Here is a 19,814-nt window from a genome sequence, read left to right on the forward strand (position 1 = left end):
CAGATACTCAGGACACACCCAAGATCAAACACTCCTAATTTTAGGGATGTAGAGCCCAGGAATCAAGCACGTTTAATCAGGCAATTCTACTGGCAGTTGTGCTTGACAGCGCTGGGCAGATTCGAATCGGTAAAAGCCTTTTCCCTTTGAAAGAAGGGTCCTGAGACCAAACTTGTAGAAGGGCTGTCCCAGCAGCCTGGGGGAATTTCAGCTTGCAGGTCTGGAGGTCAGCAGCAGGGGACCGCGCTCAGGTGCCGCAGCACCGGCTTACTGATAGACATTCTAGCGCACGTCTCCTTGGAGACACCCCGCATGAGCCAGACATCGTGGCTCAAGACCATGAACCCAGAGAGAGCGGGATCACCAACCTCCTGACCCTTCTAGGGACGTACATCTCCTCGCGCCAAGACCGAGAACTGAAAGCGCATGCGCGAGGGATGAGCCCGGCGGAGGTACTCAAGCGTACCGAAACGGAACCCTGATGCACATGCGCAGTAGCAAAGGCGGTGCTTCCGGCCGGTGGAGGCGGGGCCTGGGGCACGTTGGGGGGGCGGAACCCAGGCCGCGACCCCGACCCCGACCCTGTCTGCGACCCCCACGCGGGCCCACCAGTATGGCCCGGCACGTGTTCCTGACGGGGCCCCCAGGTAACCCCGCCCAGGTGTTCGCTTCCGGGAGATCGCGGGGGTAGGCGCGGGGGGTCGGCGCCGGGGGAGCGCGGGGAGGGGGCGCGGGGGGCGTGCGGGGTTGGGGCGATCCGTGCTCTCCGGGAGGAGTGGCGGGCTGCAGGGCTCTGGCTGCGGCCCCTGCAGTTCCCGACGGGAATTACAGGCTCTGTGAGCGGAAGCGTGCGTGCCGCTTCTCTGGAAGCGCGATTTTAAGTACGAAAGATCGGATTGGAAACGAGGGGGACGCTGGTTAAGAAGAAGAAAGTTGCGGTTGGGTGGCGGGCGGGCTTCTCCGTGAGGGTGTGGAAGAGCGGGCCACGGCGGCAGGGTCGCTCCGTGGCATCGAACTTGGGGTGGGCGCGAGCGGTGATTCGGGGCGCCTGCCGCGCCGGGACTGACGGGACGCGGCCGGTCTGCGGCCGGTCTCTGTCCGTATCGCGCGAGCGCGCCGCAGGTGCTGTGGGGCTGGCTCCCACTCAGGGAGGGAAGCGCGGGTGTTCGCCTGAAGGATAGCGAAACCGAAGAGGAGACCTGCCCCCACCCAGGCTCCTGCAGGGGCGAGGCTGCAGGGTGAGAAGCCCGTCTCAGATCCTGTGTCCCTGCCCGGCCCTCCTGATGCCAGTCGTTGGCGAAGCCCTCACCCCTGTGGGGCTGCGAGTGGATGGCATCGTGTACCTGCAGAGGGGCCTGGAATTGTCTTTCACTTTATTTTAATGGTTACGTTTTGCCTTAAGTAGGAAAGGCCACACTTAATAATATCGTAGACTTTGGAATTTTATTGTTACCAAGCGGGGGCTGGGGGGGGAGCTGTGAGGAGTGCGGTGGTGGTTCGGAGGAATGGCTGACATCCAAAGGACCGCCTGACCTGGCAAAGGACTGTCTTTCGACTGATCTGTCGGTCCTTTATTTGAAACTGGGAATGCCATTTGCTCAGCAGGCTGGCCCCAAGACACCTACGTGTTTCATAACAGAAGTGATCTGTCACTGTATTAGTACCTGCCCGGGGTCCTGCAAGTGGCTGGGGACAGAGGTTGGCCAGGTCAACCCTGGCTCTTCCTATTTCCTTTTTTATAAAAGTCTCATGTGCACACAGTTGAAAGAGTCAAGTAATTCCACAATATAGCTCTCCTGAGCCCGTCTTAAAACCTGGTCACCCTCCCCATCTTCCTAGTGCAGTTATTTTGTAATCTATGTTAGCCCAATATGTGTAAAAGCTAATCCCAGAAAAGCCACGTGGTCAGTAATCTGTAGTAATCTTTTCCTTTTATGTACAACTTTTTTTCCCCTTTGAAGTTAGTGTCAGGTTTTCTAACATAGTTTCTATCACCAGCTCTGTCTCAGCATCTACCTGCCGTCTAAATCGAATCTATACACTCAGATCGTCAGGTAATGTGTCTTCTCAAAGTGGCCTCTTTTGTTCTCTGTGTTGCCAGTGTCCCGCCAGTGTATCCTTAGCACTTAGCATTATTTCCCAACTTCCGGCCGATCTTGGAGGGCTTTCTCTGGTCACTAGATTCTACTATACCTGTGCACAGGGTAGGCCTGAAGGGCCAGGGAATTTCTGTCCCCCAGGAGTAGCCTCGAACCCGTGACAGATGGAAGTTGGTGGCTAAACTCCCTACTTCCTCCGCCCTCAGGAGAACTGAGTCCCGCGTCTAAAACTCTCCCCTAGGGTTCCCCAGTGGGATTAGCTACCCACACAGGTAACTCGATTGATAATGCAGTTACTAACCTTGGGGTCATGGGGTCACTTTCCAAATTAAACTATCTGCACTTGAATCTTTATCTCATTGTCAGTCTTATGAGAGAACTGGAACCAAAAGTGTTCTAGAGATGCCTGACCTGCGCGTCTTGCCTCTGTATGGTCTCCTTCAGCATAGGTTACCTCTCAGTGTAGACAGCACAAAGGTAGCAGCTGAATTGATGGAGATGAAAAATTAACTGAAAGAAGATTCTAGAGCTTAGGAGGAAGGGGCTTGAGCCAGTGCCGCCGCTTACTTTCCCGTGTCCTAGCCAACATGCAGGACACGCAGAGCCCCCTCTATTACAGCTGCTCTGTTACTGCCTTCAAAATGCACTTTTTTTTTTACATTTAGGGTAAAACCCACTTAATAAGACCAAAAAAAAAAAGTCAAAGTTTGACAGAAGAACGTAACAATCATATGGAATTGCTATGTACAGAAATAAGTGCTGTGACCCTTCCCAATTCCTTCTCGACATTTCCTTCTGTAGATACATATACTTTACTTTTTTTTTTAAGCTTAATGGAATACCACTGTATATGCCTGCTGTGTCTTAACCTGCTTTTTCTCCATCTGTCCACATACTGTGGTCTGCTTTCTGTGCTGATGCATCTGGGTAAACAGTATTCTCTTTAATGGCTGCTTGGCTTTCCTGCGTGTTTTATGTACGTGGTACCATAATTTAACACTCCCTTATGGATGAGCATATAGATTGCTTTCCGGGTCTTGACATTACAGTGAATACTGACGTAAATACCTTGTTTCATATATCTTTGTGCTGCGATCAGATTTTTGCAGAGGGAATCCATAGCAATAGACTTGCTGTGTGCTATGGAAGGCACATTGAAGCTGCCCTTCAGAAAAGTACGAGCTTACATACCCACCAGTGCCACTGGCCGGCATTAACCAGGTTCTTCAGGGACTTTCTGAAGGCAGCGGTCACTGGGGGTCGGAGCTGGGATGAGAAGCCTACACCATTCTCTTCCGACCATAGAGAGCATGTGGCTGGGTTGCTGTTCATGTTCCAGAAGGCCAGCCGCCATCGTCTGCTGGTGTGAAGTTCAGAGGAGAGATTTATTAAAGAACAGATCATCGTTTAAAAGGGTCCTTGAGGAACCCTGATGACTGTGTCGGCTGCCGTAGACATAACAAGATTTACAACCTTGTGGTGTCTCGAAATAGTCCTTTGCAGACTTGCCAGAGGTTTCCCGTTTTTCCATGTTGGGTCATCACGATGCCATTGCCTTCAGTGTGCATGGAACAAGGCTCATAGAAACGAAGCCATGGGGACACACCAAGGCCCCTATTCACGTGCATGATCCTTACTAGTTATGTAAGCCTGGAGAAGTTACCTAGTTTCTCTGTGCCTCAGTCCAGGAACAAGAATGGTGACTGCCTGAGAGGGGGAGTTGTGAGGATTTAACCAAGGAAATGCTTGTGGAGTGTGCTGGAACAGTCTCTGGCTCCACAGGGACAGCCGGTTACGTTGTCAGCTCGCACCTCGTGGTGCTTGTAAACACGTAGAAAGAGCCCGTCCGAGTCGTGAACAGGCCAGGTGGGGAGGGGGCGAAGGTGCAGAAGCTGTAATTTGGGGAAGGGTTGGGGGCAGGCCAGAGGAATGCTTAGGGATGCTGGAGGAGGTCATAGAAGGGGTTGCCAACCTGCTAGGATTGCTCTTGTGAGAATGTTTAAAAATGCCGTTTCTAGTGGTGTTAGTGGTATTTAAGAGACACTCTTTTGGGAGACAGAGCAATTTAAGTCCATGGAGGAGTGGAGGGATCTTCCCACAATTAAATATAGGTCCAAGGGCGCCTGGGTGGCTCAGTGGGTTAAAGCCTCTGTCTTTGGCCTAGGTGGTGATCCCAGGGTTCTGGGATCGAGCCCCAAATGGGGCTCTCTGCTCGGCCGGGGGTCTGCTTTCCCCCTCTCTCTGCCTGCTTCTCTGCCTACTTGTAATCTCTGTCTGCCAAATACACAAAAATAAAATCTTTAAAAATAAATAAATAAATAAATAAATATGGGTTCAGAGTGCTCGAAAGGTTGAAATCCCAACTTAAGGTGCCCAGCATTTGACCCAAGTATGACCAGGTTTACCTCCTTGTGAAAGAGTGTGGCCTCCCAAGGAGGCAAGTAAACCTAGTTCCAGAAGCTTGTCTCAGAGGAGGCAAATTGCTCCTGTCACCACAGAGCCACTCAGTTGGTCCTGGTATTGTATATGTGACAAAATTAATGGTGTCTCGGAGGAATTTTAAAATCAGACTTTAAGATCCCATTCATATTTTTATTATGCTTGAAATTTAAAAAGTTTTAACAGCCTGGAGCAATCAAAATTGAAGTGCAGTTAATACTCCTAAAACTCACAGTGGGGCCGGTTTCAGGGCTCTCAGAGTCTGTGAGTGCTCTGTGTCCTCTGTCAAGGGAGTGGTTCCTAATGGGTTTTTGTTTTGTTTTCTTTTTCTTTTCTTTTTCTTTTTCTTTTTTTTTAGGAGTTGGAAAAACAACGCTGATCCAGAAAGCCAGTGAGGTGTTAAAATCCTCCGGTGTGCCTGTCGATGGATTTTACACAGAAGAAGTCAGACAGGGAGGGAGACGAGTAGGATTTGATGTTGTCACGTTATCTGGCCTGCGGGGAGTTTTGTCCAGAATTGGGTACTGATACTTCATTTCTGTGGTGTTTTATTCCCCCTGGGTACAAGATTGAGCCAAGTGATCCCTTCTATCTTGAAGAATCTGGGGCCTTTACGGATTTCTCAGAGAAAGAAAACAGAGATTGAAACCATCACATGAAAAACAAAGTATAAAAAATATCATATGTCACTTAAAACTCATTCTGCCAGGTAATAAGTGTTTAGCATTTTGTAATTCGTAGTCCTGTTTCCTGTGTGCCGCTTTTCTGTGGTGCTGCCCCCCTGCAGCTTCAGGATTGGCCCCCAAGGTCCCTGTCAGGCCCGGTGGCGGCAGTGGCGGTGGTGGTGGTACGCACTCGTGTTGGTGGCCCTGTTCTCAGGCATCAGGTTACACGGCATCAGGTTAGCTTTGCGTTCCTGGGTGATTTTTAAGGGTGATTTACCCTGTGGAGGGCCAGAGGCTCCCTGGAATAGCTACAAACCAGAAGTCGGTACAGGGGGTCTTTCAACAGAGAATGCCCTGTCTTTTCATTCAGGTCAGAGCCTCCACCCGGAAAACGTGAATGCCGGGTTGGGCAGTACGTGGTGGATCTGACTTCCTTCGAGCACTTGGCACTTCCGGTCTTGAGGAATGTAAGTATGTGATTTCTGCCTCTTGAGCCCATCTCTTCTTAGTGCCTTGGGGGAATTGCTCGCCCTGGGAACCCAGAGTGGTTTTGCTCCAAAGGAGTGGCCAGTTTTGCATTTGACAATTGGAAAGTTTTCAAGTGATTGAGCCTTATAAAGGATGTATACACCATAATTTGATGTCACTCTGAACTACACAGAAATTCCTTGTACACATACTCAGCGCATGGAAATAGTTTACTCTAGGAGGGCTCTGATGCTCAGCTACCAAGACTCTGAAAGTTAAATCTTTCCTCTGCCTTCCTCTCTTATATATCTTAACCCTGTTTTCACAGCACAACAAATAAACATTTAGGAAGGGAAAATGTCATTATAGAAATATAATGGTAAGCACCTCACATATTACAGATACTCCTCAACTCACTATGGGTTATAAGATGTCTTCATAAGATCTGGATACCAGTCTGTAATTAGATACATGATTTGCCAGTATATTCTTCTGTTCTGTAGACGCGGTCACTTTCTTCATGGTGTCCTTGCAGTTCGAACGTTTTTGAAAAGTCCAGCTTATCTGTTTTTCCTTTGTTGTTCCTGCTTTTTGGTATTGTATCAAAGAAGACTTTGCTGACCTAATTTCATAAAGATCGACTCCTGTGTATTCTAGGAATTTTACAGTTGTACTGTTACATATAGGTCTGTAGACTAAAGTAATTTTTGTATGTGCTGTTAGGTATGAATCCAGATTCCTTCTTTCGCAGATAAATATTCAGTTCTTTCAACACCTTATGTTGAAGACTCTTCTCTTTCCATGTAGCTTCCTTGGGACTAATCTTGAAGTCATTTGACCATAAAATACAAGGATAATTTGGACTCAGAATTCTGTTCCATTTATCCTTATGTCAGTTCCATCTGGTCTTAGGTCAGTACCTCACTGTCCTTATTACCGAAATTAGGATTTTGATAGGGACTATATTGGGGAATATTGCCAGTATTGTCTTTTGCAGAATATTGCAGTATTAAGTCTTTTGATCCGTCAATATGAGATCTCTCTCCATGTACCTAGATCATCATCATATTTTTTTTAAGATTTATTTATTTAAGAAAGAGAGCGTCCACATGTGGGTGTGGGAGAAGCGGGAGAGAATCCCAAGCAGACTCCCTGATAAGTGCAGAATGTGATGTGGGGCTCAGTCTCAGGACCCTGAGATCATGCCCTGAGCCAAAATCAAGAGTTGGACACTTAAGTGACCAAGCCACCAAGGCGCTCGTACCTAGATCTTCTTTAATTCTTTTTTTTTTTTTTTTAAGATTTATTTATTTTAGAGAGAGAAAGAGTGCGTAAGTGGAAGGGGCAAAAGGAGAGGGAGAGAAACTGAAGAGTCGGAGACTTAACCCACTGCACCACCCAGGCACCCCTTCTTTAAATTTTTTTCAACAGTATTATTCTGTAGTTTCTAGTCTGTAAGTTTTACACTTCTTTTTAAAAAAGTGTTTTAAAGGGGCGCCTGGGTGGCTCAGGGGTTAAGCCTCTGCCTTCGGCTCAGGTCATGATCTCAGGGACCTGGGATCGAGCCCCACATCGGGCTCTCTGCTCAGCGGGGAGCCTCCTTCCCCCCTTTCTCTGCCTGCCTCTCTGCCTACTTATGATCTCTCTCTGTCAAATAAATAAATAAAATCTTTAAAAAAAAAAAGTGTTTTAAAAAAGTGTTTAAAAAAGCATTTTATACTTTTTTGACACTATTGTAAATGGAATTGTTTCCTTAATTTCACTTTGGAATTTATGATCACAAATGTATAGAAGCACAAGTGGTTTTTATTTGATGATCTTGTATCCTGTAACCTTGCTGAATTTATTTGTTCTAAGAGTTTTTCAGTGAATTCTTTAGGGTTTTCTATGCACAAAATCGTATCATCTACAAATGGATATAGTTTTACTTTTTTCCTTTCGACTTTGGATCCCTTTTATTTCATTTTCTTGCCAGATTGCCTCGGTTAGAACTTTTAGTTCAGTGTTGAATAGGAATGGTAAGAGTGGACATCCTCATCTTGTTCCTTACTGTAGGGAGAAAGCATTCAGTCTTCTACCTTAAAGTATGACATTAGCCGTGAGTTTACGATAACCATTACCAGGTTGAGGAAGTTCCTTTTTTTCCTAGTTTGTCGAGTGTTTTACAATGAGGAGGTGTTGGATTTCGTGAAATCCTTTTCCTGCATCTGTGGCGGTGATTATGTGATTGTTATCTTTCATCATATTAATGTAGTGTATTATGTTAATTAATTTTTGGATGTTAAACTAACCTTGGTTCTTGGACTAACTCCCTTCTTGTTCATGGTGTATGATTATTTTTATATGTTGATGGATTCAAAAGGATCATATGCAGATCCTTTTATGTATGTATTGCTGGATTTTATAAATAAATGAAAAATTGTTTGCAAGTATTTTGTTGAAGATTTCCACATCTGTATTCCTAAGGGACATAGTCTGTAGCTTGCTTGGGCTATCTTTGTCTGATTTTGGTATCAGGGTAATATTGGTCTCAGAATAAGTTGTCAAGTGTCCCATCCTCTTTTGATTTTTGGAAGTTTGTGACATATTGGCATTTATTTTTTCTTTGTTTGATTTACCAGTGAAGTCCTGTGGCCTGGGCTTTTCTTCACGAGAAGATTTTTAGTTATGAATTTAATCTCTTTGCTTGTATAGGTCTGCTAACTTTTTATTTTTGGTTGTGTCACTTGTGGTAACCTCTCTTTTAGTAATTTGTCTGTTTCATTTATCTCATCTGTTGGCATACAGTTGTTCATATATTCCCCTATGATCCTTCTTACTGTGTGAGGTCAGTGGTGTTTTCCCTTCTTTTGTGTCTTATTTTAGTCATTTAAGTTCTCCCCCCTACTTTTTTTTACGCCAGAGGAAGGGAGAGGAAAATAGGAAAAATTTTGTCAATTTAGTCAATCTTTTCAAAGATTTTGCGTTTGGATTATATATTGGGTTTTTTTTTGCACTCATTCATCAAATATTTATTAAATCCTAGATATGTAGTTATAAACAAAACAGACATGTTTCTCCTCTCTCAAGCCCCTTGGTCGTGGGGGAAATGTAGACATTAAGCAAGTAAGTGTATGTCATAAGCGCTGTAAAGGAGACCACTAGGGTGCTGTGAGAGGTGCGGGAAGCTGACTTTAGATCAGGTGGCTGGGAAGGAGCTCTGGGGAGGTGTGTAGCTGAACTGGGAAGAGGAGAGGGCACCATCACTTCAGAGAGTCAGTACTGGGTGTGTGTGTGTTGGGGGTGGAGTGGGGTGGGGGGGGTGGATTCTGTGGACAGCGTTATAGATGGGGGGAACAGATAAACTGTGGCCCCAGGGTCGGGGGCAGGAGGAGGTGGGGAAGAAGGTGTGGCTGGTAGGGTGGGTGGGGCACGTGATCAGGGTCTCCTGGACTGTATTAAGTACTGAGTGCCTTTAATCTGTGATAGAGGTACTACTTTGATTCATTTTTGTAGAAATCCAACGGTGATGACCTATCTCACAAGGCAGGTCTAAACCTTCCAGAGGTATCTATTCCACCAGCAGGAAGGTCCAGGGTTTTTCTTATGGTTTTTCTTAACGGCCTCGTGCGGTCTGGCCCGCCAACCTCTGGTCCCGTGTCACTGTTCCCCAGTCTTGCTAGCTCAGACGTGTTCCCCACAACATTGCAGAGCTGGTGCCGCAGCAGCCGTTGGCCGGCGGCCCTGGCGGTTTTCTTTGGTCGGTGCCCTGTTATCTTTGCCTCTCTGTTCTTCTTTGACATTTGGGGCTGAGCAGAATGGTGCCTTTGAGGGCTTTGGTAGTTACCCAGGGCTGCCAGAAATTTAACCACAGCCCGCGGAGGGCGGTTGCTGACTTCAGAGGGCCGGCAGGGTCTTGCACTCTGTTCTGGTTGGGGGGCTGCTGCTTGCCAGAGCCCACCTCCTCCTTTGCTTCTCCCAGTTGCCTGCTATTCACACCTCTTGCCTCTTGGAATGTTCCTCCGTCCCGTGCTGGGTCTGTTGTGGCCATTGTTTTGGTGGGAGCAGTCAGAGCACATGATGTTTTTCTTTGTTTTTTTCCCATCATATGCTTGCCTTTCTACTTAAATGTTCAAAGGGCAAGTGAAATACTTTAAATGAAACTCCAGGTGAAGACTCTGGCTTTGGGCCCTGGATCAATACAAAGAATTGATTTTTACTTACTTGGCTCAGAACAAACGGAATCCTGGGGGAGCAGTGTGCACATACATGCATGATGTGTGTCTGCGAAATTATGCGAGAAATCGTACATTGGCTAGAATTAGAGCTTGACTCTTTTTTAATTAAAAAATAGAGGAAAGCAGACTTCTCCCAATTTCTTACACTTTGGATACCAAACCCAGACACCCATATTTTAGGAAGAGTTCCCAGGCTGCAGGTTCTTACCTAGTGCAGGTCACAGACCTTTTTTTTCCCCTGAAGAACAAATCTTTCTCCCATCTCTTACTGGAATGAAGAGAGGAAAAGGAATTAGTGTTTTGCCTTTAGAAAGAAAATGGTAAAGTCGCTACCCAACCAAAACAGAGGAATATAAAGAGACAGTTGTTATTACTGACAAGCAAACAGAAAGCTGCAGCGACCACATCCAGGCAGGGGAAGCGTTGGTGCAGGTTCCATATTAGGGTCCCGTGCCCGGGATGTCTGAAAACGCTCTCTAAGTTCAGAAATACATATTAAGTGCCTCCTACATGTAAGATATTTCACCGTGGATGAAAAATATTTTGAGTCGTGAGATGGAAGGGAGCTAATCCTAGGGTCCAGTAGGGCCAGCGGGGGTGTGGGCCTGCAGTGAGCCTGGAGGTCAGAGTGTCCCAGCCGGCGGGGCTGGAGCCCAGAAGGGGCCAGAGGCCAGGGCAGGGCTAGAGGAGGAGCTGCAGTAACGTTCTTAGAAAGTCCTCTTTTAGGGTTGACTGTAGTGGACTTTTGTCATTCTACTGGTGAAGACTTTCCTTATTTGACAACATTTTTATTGTTTTTCTGAGTACCTACACTCTCCCTACTCAAAGGTAGCAAATTTGTAAAAAATATGAATAAAAATAGAGAAGAAAATAGGAAAAACTCATTATCTTATCACTGGATTAACCACTGTGAGCGTCTTTGTTTCTTCCCTCTTTCTGCTTTATTCCCTCGTTCCAAAATGGGAACAAATACTGCCTCAGGTTTTACAGGTTTGGCTTTTCCTGTTAATAGAATCCAGTGACAGGGGAATGGCGTACTACGGGATGTTGGGATGATCCGGGATGATGGGATGATCCGATGGGATGATAGGATGGTCCTCACAACTGTGATAACATAGTGATAATGCAGTGTTTTCTGGTCTGGGTTTGGCTCTGACTCGGTGGTGAGTGTTTATCACCATCACCAGGATCCTTGCAGCAAACCTCTTTGCACAGCCAGCGTTTCTCCCTAGCGGTGGAGCTTTCCCTGGGGATGATCTGAGGGTGAGGTCCTAGGCGAAGGGCTGACCTGGGTTATCGCTGGGTGCTGTTGAGGCTCTTCTGTGACTAGTCTACCAGGTGTGGGCGTGTTCCTCTCCCTGCACTCTGGCCAGCAGGAGCCCTATACCCATCTTCCATAGGGAACAGGCTTCTTCGCTTTGACTCCTGCTTTGAAGTTGCTAATGAGGTTAAATGTTTTCTTAGTTTGAGTATTTTTTAATCTAATTATTTTTGTTTATCCCCTTTCCCATTTTTCCCTTTTTGACTTAAAAAGATCTTTTATAAGACAAATGACCTTTTCGTATTTATTGATCAGGATTTTTTTCAATTTGTCACTTTGCTGATTTCCTTCCTTCCTAACTTCCTTTCTTCCATCCTTCCTTCCTCTTAACATTGAGAAAGTCTCTGTGTTCCAAGTTAACACAGAGTTTGTTTCTTCTGTAGTACCTTTTTTTTTCCTTTTAACATGTTTTTAATCCATCTGGATTTATTTTGACTATAATATACAATGAGACTATGAGTTGATTTCCTTCCAAATACTTAGCAAGTTTGCCAAAGCCATTTGTTAAATAACCCATTTCTCATTGGTTTGTTATGCTTTATTAATTATAATAAGAAATATATGGGTGTATAATGTTCTAGGGTTGTCTGTTCTCTCCCATTTGCCCATTTGAGTCTCACGTCAGTACCATGCCATGTTAACTGCCATGTTGTCTTCTGGTTCAAAAAGTTGTCTTACCCGTTCTTGTTTGTTTGTTTTTCCGCACTGTAGTGGTCTTGCAGGGGGTGATGGTGCTGGAGGTAGGGACAGTAGTGCAGGTCGTCACCAGTGATCCAGTGCAAACTGTGCTGAAGGCACGGACACGCTTAGTCTCAGAGTGATTCTAGCACTCTTTTCCTGGCTTACAGAGGAGGACACTGAGCTGTAGACAGAGATGAAATTGCCCGAAGGCCCATGGCCTGTAAGTGGCAGAACTGGCATGAACTGTTCACAGAAGTCTTACATGGAGTGATTGGAACCATATAAAATTCTAGTTATTTAGATTCAAGGAGCATCTTAATTTTTCAGCTCATAGTCTCCGTAGCCAAAAACCCGGTATCTCTCTGCTTTTTCATTTCTTTCTTTCTTTTTTTTTAATTATTTTTTGGCAGGGCTATTTACAGGTCTCTTCTACTTTCTGATGCTCCTGTAATTAGGATTGTTTTTCCAGTGTTTTAGTGACCAGGGCTGGCAGGATAACACTGTCCTTTTTCCTGATAGTCTTTTTGACAGTGACATTGACTGCTTTATTAGGATTTGTTGCAGTATGGGGTTCAGCGTTTTGTTGGCACCCCATGTATCTCCCACTCACACAAAAAGATAACAATAGATTATAATTTTTTTTTTTAAGAACAAATATTGTGTACTCCAAGCAGTTTTTTCTAGACTGACCCATGTCATTTTTAATTAAGAGCCATGAAAAGAATAGGCAGCTAGAACCAGGACGTCTGATGAAAATTAACATAGTAGTACCTTGTTTTGATCAAAATAAGGCTTTTGGTGTGTATTTGTTTTCAAGAGCAAGATCTGCTTTTGATTCTGAAATGAGATTCTGCTTCAGATCTTTGAGACTTCATTTGAAGGTGAGAGGATTCCTGGCTGGGGAAAGTTCATCTTCACTTGACCTGGAATTGCTGTTTTGTATTTCGGGCCACTAGGCTTTAGAGAGAATTTGGAAAAATCAATTTCTAGTCAGGATCCATTCTTGAAAGGTTGACAGGAGCCCAAGCATTGCTTTTGAGTTTCCTTCATTGTTAGCAAATGTGACATTTTTTTTCTTTGTTCCTCCTCACTTTCTATTTCTGGACCTCACGATCATATATATGCACTGAAAGATCAGCCAGGGAAACAAAAAGCTGTCTGGTGCAAACATAAGAATTAATTTAGACATTGTCAGTGGAAACATTTCTCCAGTGAATCAAAAGAGGAAAATGAATGTGGAGTTTCGTGTAGGGTTGATGCTGCCCTTTATTGTCTAGGATTTCTGGGTCTACAGCCTTGTCAGGAGCTTCCAGGTGAAATGCAAAACCAGCCCCCCCCTTTGTTGGGAGGGTGGAGGGAGACCAGAAAGAGGCAGGCCACTCCAGGCTGGGAGGTGGCAGTTGTAATAAGCAGCAGAAACTCACGTGTTGGATACAGCAAGATGAATGGGGTCCCCACCTGCCCGCCAAATCTTGTCTGTATGGAGAGAGGCCTTAACTGGTTTTAGTCACGTAGGCCATGTCAGTGTTCTCAGCACCACGTCATTATCTCGAGGCTCTGTCCTGGGAGCAGTCTCTGGGGATGAGAAAGGCAAGTGGAACCCACGCTCCAAGGGGTGGGGGGGGCGGGCGGTGAGAAGCTCTGATTGCCCAGGTGCAGCTCATGGAGCAGCCGGTGGTCCATCTTTTCAATGACCTTCCCCGGGAGTCCCCCTCATTGCCCTGGCAGGTCTGATGCTCTGTTACTTCTCATTGCTGGCCTGTGGTTCTGTGATTTAGAGGCTGAGCTGGCCTCTGCCTTGGGTTCTTTACCTTCCTGCCCTTCTCACAGCCCACTCCCCGGAGGCCTCGCAGAGGCTGGTGCCCGGTGAGTGGGACTGGGGTAGAATCTGCATCAGCTGCTCTTTCTTCCCCTTTACGCCTCTGCTCTGTCCCATTTCCAGCACGTGCCACTGGCTACCTCTCCCTGGTCACGGCAGTCCAAGGCCCTGCTCCTTCGGAAGCAAACTCACACGTGATGAGCTGGTGGTTTTCTCAAACCTTACACTGAGAAAATGTGCCTGGGTTTTTCTTTTTTTGTATTGATTCTAATTTTTTGAACTTTATTTGGATAAACTTTGACTCCTAGAGAAAATAACAAGAATAAGAATAATGCCAGAGCACCCATGTACATGTTACCCAGAATTACCTGTTTTTACTGTTTGCCCTGTTGTTTGTTCATCCTCTCTCTCCACGCGTGCACGTGTGTGTCTGTTCATATAAACATACCAGTTTGGAGAGGGGACCATTTGAGTATATTGCAGTCACTGGGGTTTTGTTCAGTATATTTTTCAGTATATTTATATATATACTGAATATTTATATTCAGTTATTTATAAACATAAGTGTATATATAAGTATATATTAAACATATATATTTATATAAAATATAAATATATTTATATAAGTAAAATATATTCAGTATATTTATATATAAAGTTCAGTATATTTTTCCAAAGAATAAGCATTTGCTCTTATGTAATTGGTACAGTTCTCAACCTCAGTACATTTTTACACCAAGAAAATACTAATAGGGGCACCTGGGTGTCTCAGTCAGTTAAGTGTCTGCCTTCGGCTCAGGTCATGATCCCAGGGTCCTGGGATTGAGTCCCATGGCTGGGTCCCTGCTTAGTGGGGAGTCTGCTTCTCCCTCTGACCCTGCTCTCTCTCTCAAATAAATAAATGTGGTCTTAAAAAAAAAATACTAATGACTTTCCATTCCCAGGCCTGTTTTGTCAGTTGACTGGGCGATGTCCCTTGTCGCAGGTTCAGGGTCAAGTGTTGGGTGTAGCTGCCATATCTCCATAGCCTCCTTCAATCTGGAACATTTCCTTAGTCATCCTTTGTCCTTTGTGACATTGACATCTTTGAGGAATACAGTTCTACTCTAATGGGACTTTACTTTTGAGAGCTTTTCTGCTTGTTTATGGTAACTTCAGTCAGAATGCTACATAGGCTGTGACGCACCTTTCTCCGGCGCCTCATCCAGAGGCACTCGATGTTTGCTGATGTTTGTTTTGATTACACGAGCAAAGAATTGTCGTGTCCCCACTGTGCATTTACTCTTCTTCCCTTTGAAATTCATAAACAGTGAGTGGGGAGACACTTTAAGACTATGGACTCCTTGTCATGAAAATTTCTCCTGGTTCTCCTTTTTTTTTTTTTTTTTTTTTTAGCTTTATTAGATTATCTGAAAATAATACTTTTCCACGGAGGCTTTACTTGGAAAGCCAGTTTAACTCCTGCCTTTTGGAATACTTCCTGTAGCAGGGTGAGTGGTAGTTAAGAGCAGGGTTGCTATGCATCGGAAAGGCGAACCACAAGAGCCGTGACGGTTGATTTTTCCTGGTCAGAGCTGTGACTTAACTTCTCTCCAGCCTCCTCGTTAGGTAGACAAGAAGTCATCACTGTTTTCCTGTAGCTAAAACATTCAGCCTTCTCTCTTCTGGGCAGTATGTAATAAAAGGGTATCAGGCCTGAAAAATAATTTGAATGAAAAATTGAAAAACTGAGTGAGATTTTACTCAGCAAGAGGAATTATTACAAGCGCAGTTACTGTGAACACCACTAGCCGATAAGGAATGGCAGGAGTGAGCACCTCTGGGGGTGCCTGGTCCCGTCTCGCTGTTTGTAAAGGAGGGAGGCCTGCTGCTGTGGCGGGGTCAGGTGGGGGGACGTCACACCTGCCTACTAAAGCAAGCCGTACTCTGCCTCTGCCCTGGATAAAATGATGTCAGTGACCTGAATTGTTCTGCGACCCCAACTATGTCATCCTTTTTGAGAAATTAAAAGTAATGTGGTTCCTCCAGAAACGGATGAGGGTGTTTGTGGCTCTGCCTCCGTAGCCCCTAGAAACTGAAATGCTCCTGCTTCTCTTTGGAGAGAAAAGTAGTTTCCTTACAGGTAGATGAATTCCTTCATTTCTTTCCTTCAGTGTCTTGGATCCTTTCCTTCTCTTTCTTTCCTTCCTCGGCCTGACAATGCGCAGGCGGTACCGCACGTGGGGATGGAAGGGAGCTCTGGCATCAGGTGATCTTGGCTTTGACTCTGAGCTCCCATTTGGGGGCTCAGTGACTTTGTCTGAATCCACTGTGTTCCTCATCTGTAAACCAGGCAGATAGCTGCGGGGCGGAGTTACTAGGACTGAAAGCGACATTGTTAGTAAAGCGTGTGTGTCCTGGGAGGCTAGGGGGTGCCGATGGGGATAGGTGTACTTATCTCTCTCCAGACGGTGAGCAAGGTGATGGGTAGGAGAGCCTCGGGAGGAGCCTCACATTAGCAGTTTGCCACAAAGCTCCCCCGGGGCCAGAGCAAGCCATAGGTCTGTCACGGAGACCCACAGGCTCAGATGTCCAGGCTGGTCCCAAGGTGCTGGGATCACGAGGGGTAGTGGGTTCTCCGTGCCCAGGGCTGACTGTCAGCCAGCAGATGTTGTTTCAGTCCTGGGATGGTTCTCGTAGCTTGCAAGATAGCAACGGGGCCGATGTGGTGCTCTATGATGGGGTGCTCACGTGGATGAGCCCCAGGGAGGCCAGTTAGGACATCTGGGCAGAGCCTCAGCCCTGGTCTGCTGAGCCCTGGGGTGGGGATCTCTGGCATTTGGGTGGGCACCGCTCCCGCCCAGAGCACACCCAAGGGGAGAAGGGCTGGGCTGCAGGGCAGGGCAGGCCGTCTGGACAGCTCACCCTGGGGACACGGAATCGACATGCCACCAGACTGCTAAGGGGATCTGAAACTTTAGGCTTGGAATAAGCACATGGAGAGGTCTAATTGGAGCCCTTCACTTTTAGCTCCTAACTTCAGATGGTTGAGCAATTGTGGGCTTGGCCGTGGCTGCTGTTCCCACCACATGCTTTCCTGGCCTCCCAGAATGGGTGGGTTTGCGGGGAAGGGCCCTAGTTCTGCCGCCAGACTTCTGGCGGATGTTCCCCAGCTCTTTCCCATGACTTTTGATACCTGTTGTCCTAGACAGGCCAGCTCAGAAGCTGGTCCATGTGTCTGATACTTAAAAAAAAAATGTTAAGACCACCAGAAATATTTATTAAGTAAATAATTCACAATAAGGCAAAAGGCACTTTAATTAGCTTTTTCTTGGATCAGTATTTTGATTAAATGGAATTGCCTCCGTTCAGTATTTCCGTTAAATGAATTGACCACTTTGGTTAAATGAAATTACCTTTTCTTTTGTGTTCTCAAAAGTACATGTGAAGATTAAACAAAAACAAAAGTCACAGTTTTCAGGTCTCTGGCATAATTGGTACACAGATATTTTGTTGTTGCTCTAAATTGATTTAATCTTTTCAGAAAGCAAACTAGCTGAGTGTCAGCAAAGTTGTAAAATTATTCATAGCTTCCCTTACCCCTGGCTGGTCAGTTTTAGGACTGTATCCCGAGGAAATCTCTTCTCCCTCAGAACAAACAGAGGAGGTAAAACATGCCTTGCCCCAGGTGTTTCTGCCTGTGTCTGTGAAAGTGGATGGATAGTCCTGTGACCCGTAGACCTGGCTGAGGGGTGGTGCGTGATTCGTGCCCTCCCGCTGCCTCGCAGTCCCCTGCAGACAGAGGAGGTGCAGGGCAGAAGGGCCGCACCCCAGACACTGCGCACACAGTGATGTTCACCTGCAGCCTGAGGTACTGCTCGAGCACCTTACTCCATCCCTTCAGGTACGGGCTCTCCAGAGTCTCCTTCTGACTTCCCCACAACCAGCACCCGGGAGGACTGCGGGGGTTCCTGACCCTTTTCAAACCTGGGCCCTGGGGCTGTCAGGCTGTGTCTTTATGAACTCGGAATTTGGAACAATGTAAACACAGTATGTGCTCACTGGCTTGTTTTTTCTTTCCCTCTACAGGGACTTGATATAAAACTGATTTTGAATATGATAGTGATCCTTTTTTATTTTACTTTTTTTCTTTTTCTTTTTGAGAGAGAGCAGGAGCAGGGGTATGGCAGAGAGAGAAAGAGGATTGAAAGCAGACTTCCTGTTGCACATGGAGCCTGACACAGGGCTCAGTCCCGTAACACTGAGACCATGACCTGAGCCGAAGTCAAGAGTTGGAGGCTCAACTGACTGAGCCACCCAGGCGCCCTGATACTGGCTCTTGTATTACACTCTTGAATGTATGGTCGTGAGTTATTTAGAAAAACCAGTCTTGACAGGCTTCTCAGTGGCTTAGCATCTGGTATCTGCCTCTCACTTGAGCACCAATAACAGATTTTTCATAAAAAACCCCAGGCTTATTTTTGAGATTCCTATGGTTTCTGGATGATAAAAGTCCCTATTTTTGGACAGAGAGGATTTTATATAAACTAATGTTTTAAAGTGAGCATTTCCGGCTGGTAGAACAGAACGTATGTATGCTTGTGTGTCCAGATATCTCTGTGCAGGTGTTTAATGTTGGTGAGTGGTCATGGCTGAATGTTGCAGAGACTCCAAGGAAGGGTGGTTTTAGAGCCTCGTGCTTTATGTTTGTATCTACTCATATGTATTTACATATATGTCGGCGTTCACTACCTCCCCACATACGTACACCCAAATACATACATATACACAGGCATGTACATGTGATTTTTTTTAAAAATTTTTAATTTTTTTAAAATTTTTATTTCTTTTCAGTGTTCCAAGATTCATTGTTCATGCACCACACCCAGTGCTGCATGCAATCCATGCCCTCCTTAGTCCCACCACCAGGCTCACCCAGCCCCCATCCCCCTCCCTTCCAAAACCTTCAGTTTGTTTCTCAGAGTCCACAGTCTCTCATGGTTTGTCTCCCCCTCCGATTTCCCACAACTCACTTCTCTCCTTCTTCCAGTGTCCTCCATGTTATTTTGTTATGCTCCACAAGTAAGTGAAACCATATGATAATTGACTCTCTTTGCTTGACTTATTTCTCTCAGCGTAATCTCCTCCAGTCCCATCCATTTTGCTAGAAAAGTTGGGTATTCTTCCTTTCTGATGGAGGCGTAATACTCCATAGTGTGTATGGACCACATCATCTTTATCCATTTGTCTGTTGAAGGGCGTCTTGGCTCTTTCTGCAGTTGGCGACTATGGCCATTGGTGCTATGAACATTGGGGTGCAGATGGTCCATCTTTTCACTACATCTGTATCTTTGGGGTAAATACCCAGCAGTGCAATTGCAGGGTCATAGGGAAGCTCTATTCTTAATTTCTTCAGGAATCTCCACACTGTTCTCCAAAGTGGCTGCACTAACTTGCATTCCCACCAACAGTGTAAGAGGATTCCCCTTTCTCCACATCCTCTCCAACACACATTGTTTACTGTCTTGTTGATTTTGGCCATTCTGACTGGTGTAAGATGGTATTTCAGTGTGATTTTGGTTTGAATCTCCCTGATTGCTAATGATGATGGACATTTTTTCATGTGTCTGATAGCCATTTGTATGTCTTCACTGGAGAAGTGTCTGTTCATGTCTTCTGCCCATTTTTTGACATGTTTTGTGTGTGTTGAGTTTGAGGAGTTCTTATAGATCCTGGATATCAGCCCTTTGTCTATAGTGTCATTTGTGAATATCTTCTCCCATTCCGTGGGTTGCCTCTTTGTTTTGTTGACTGTTTCCTTTGCTGTGCAGAAGCTTTTGATCTTGACGAAGTCCCAAAAGTTCATTTTCGCTTTTGTTTCCTTTGCTTTTGGAAACATGTCTTGAAAGAAGTTGGTGTGGCCGATGTCGAAGAGGTTACTGCCTATGTTCTCTTCAAGGATTTTGATAGATTTCTGCCTCACGTTGAGGCCTTTTATCCATTTTGAGTTTACCTTTGCGTATGGTGCAAGAGAATGGTCGAGTTTCATTCTTCTGTATATAGCTGTCCAATTTTCCCAACACCACTTACTGAAGAAACTGTCTTTTTCCACTGTTTATTTTTTCC

The 19,814-nt window shown here is 45.6% G+C and overlaps 1 protein-coding gene across 2 annotated transcripts in view; it reads left to right on the forward strand.

The window, feature by feature from the left end:
• The first annotated feature begins 504 nt into the window (after positions 1-504).
• Positions 505-19,814, forward strand: part of NTPCR (nucleoside-triphosphatase, cancer-related) — a 32,292-nt gene continuing 12,982 nt past the window's right edge. Inside the window, exons 1-3 of one of the 2 annotated variants that reach the window (XM_046026805.1) lie at positions 505-647; positions 4,897-5,059; positions 5,574-5,674. In XM_046026805.1, coding sequence (XP_045882761.1) covers positions 614-647; positions 4,897-5,059; positions 5,574-5,674 — 298 coding nt within the window. In that variant the 5' untranslated portion in view covers positions 505-613. The remainder of the gene's footprint in view (positions 648-4,896; positions 5,060-5,573; positions 5,675-19,814) is intronic. The other variant, XM_046026804.1, reaches the window with a different exon arrangement.

The sequence above is a fragment of the Meles meles genome, chromosome 13, assembly GCF_922984935.1.
Source record: "Meles meles chromosome 13, mMelMel3.1 paternal haplotype, whole genome shotgun sequence".
Taxonomy (NCBI): domain Eukaryota; kingdom Metazoa; phylum Chordata; class Mammalia; order Carnivora; family Mustelidae; genus Meles; species Meles meles.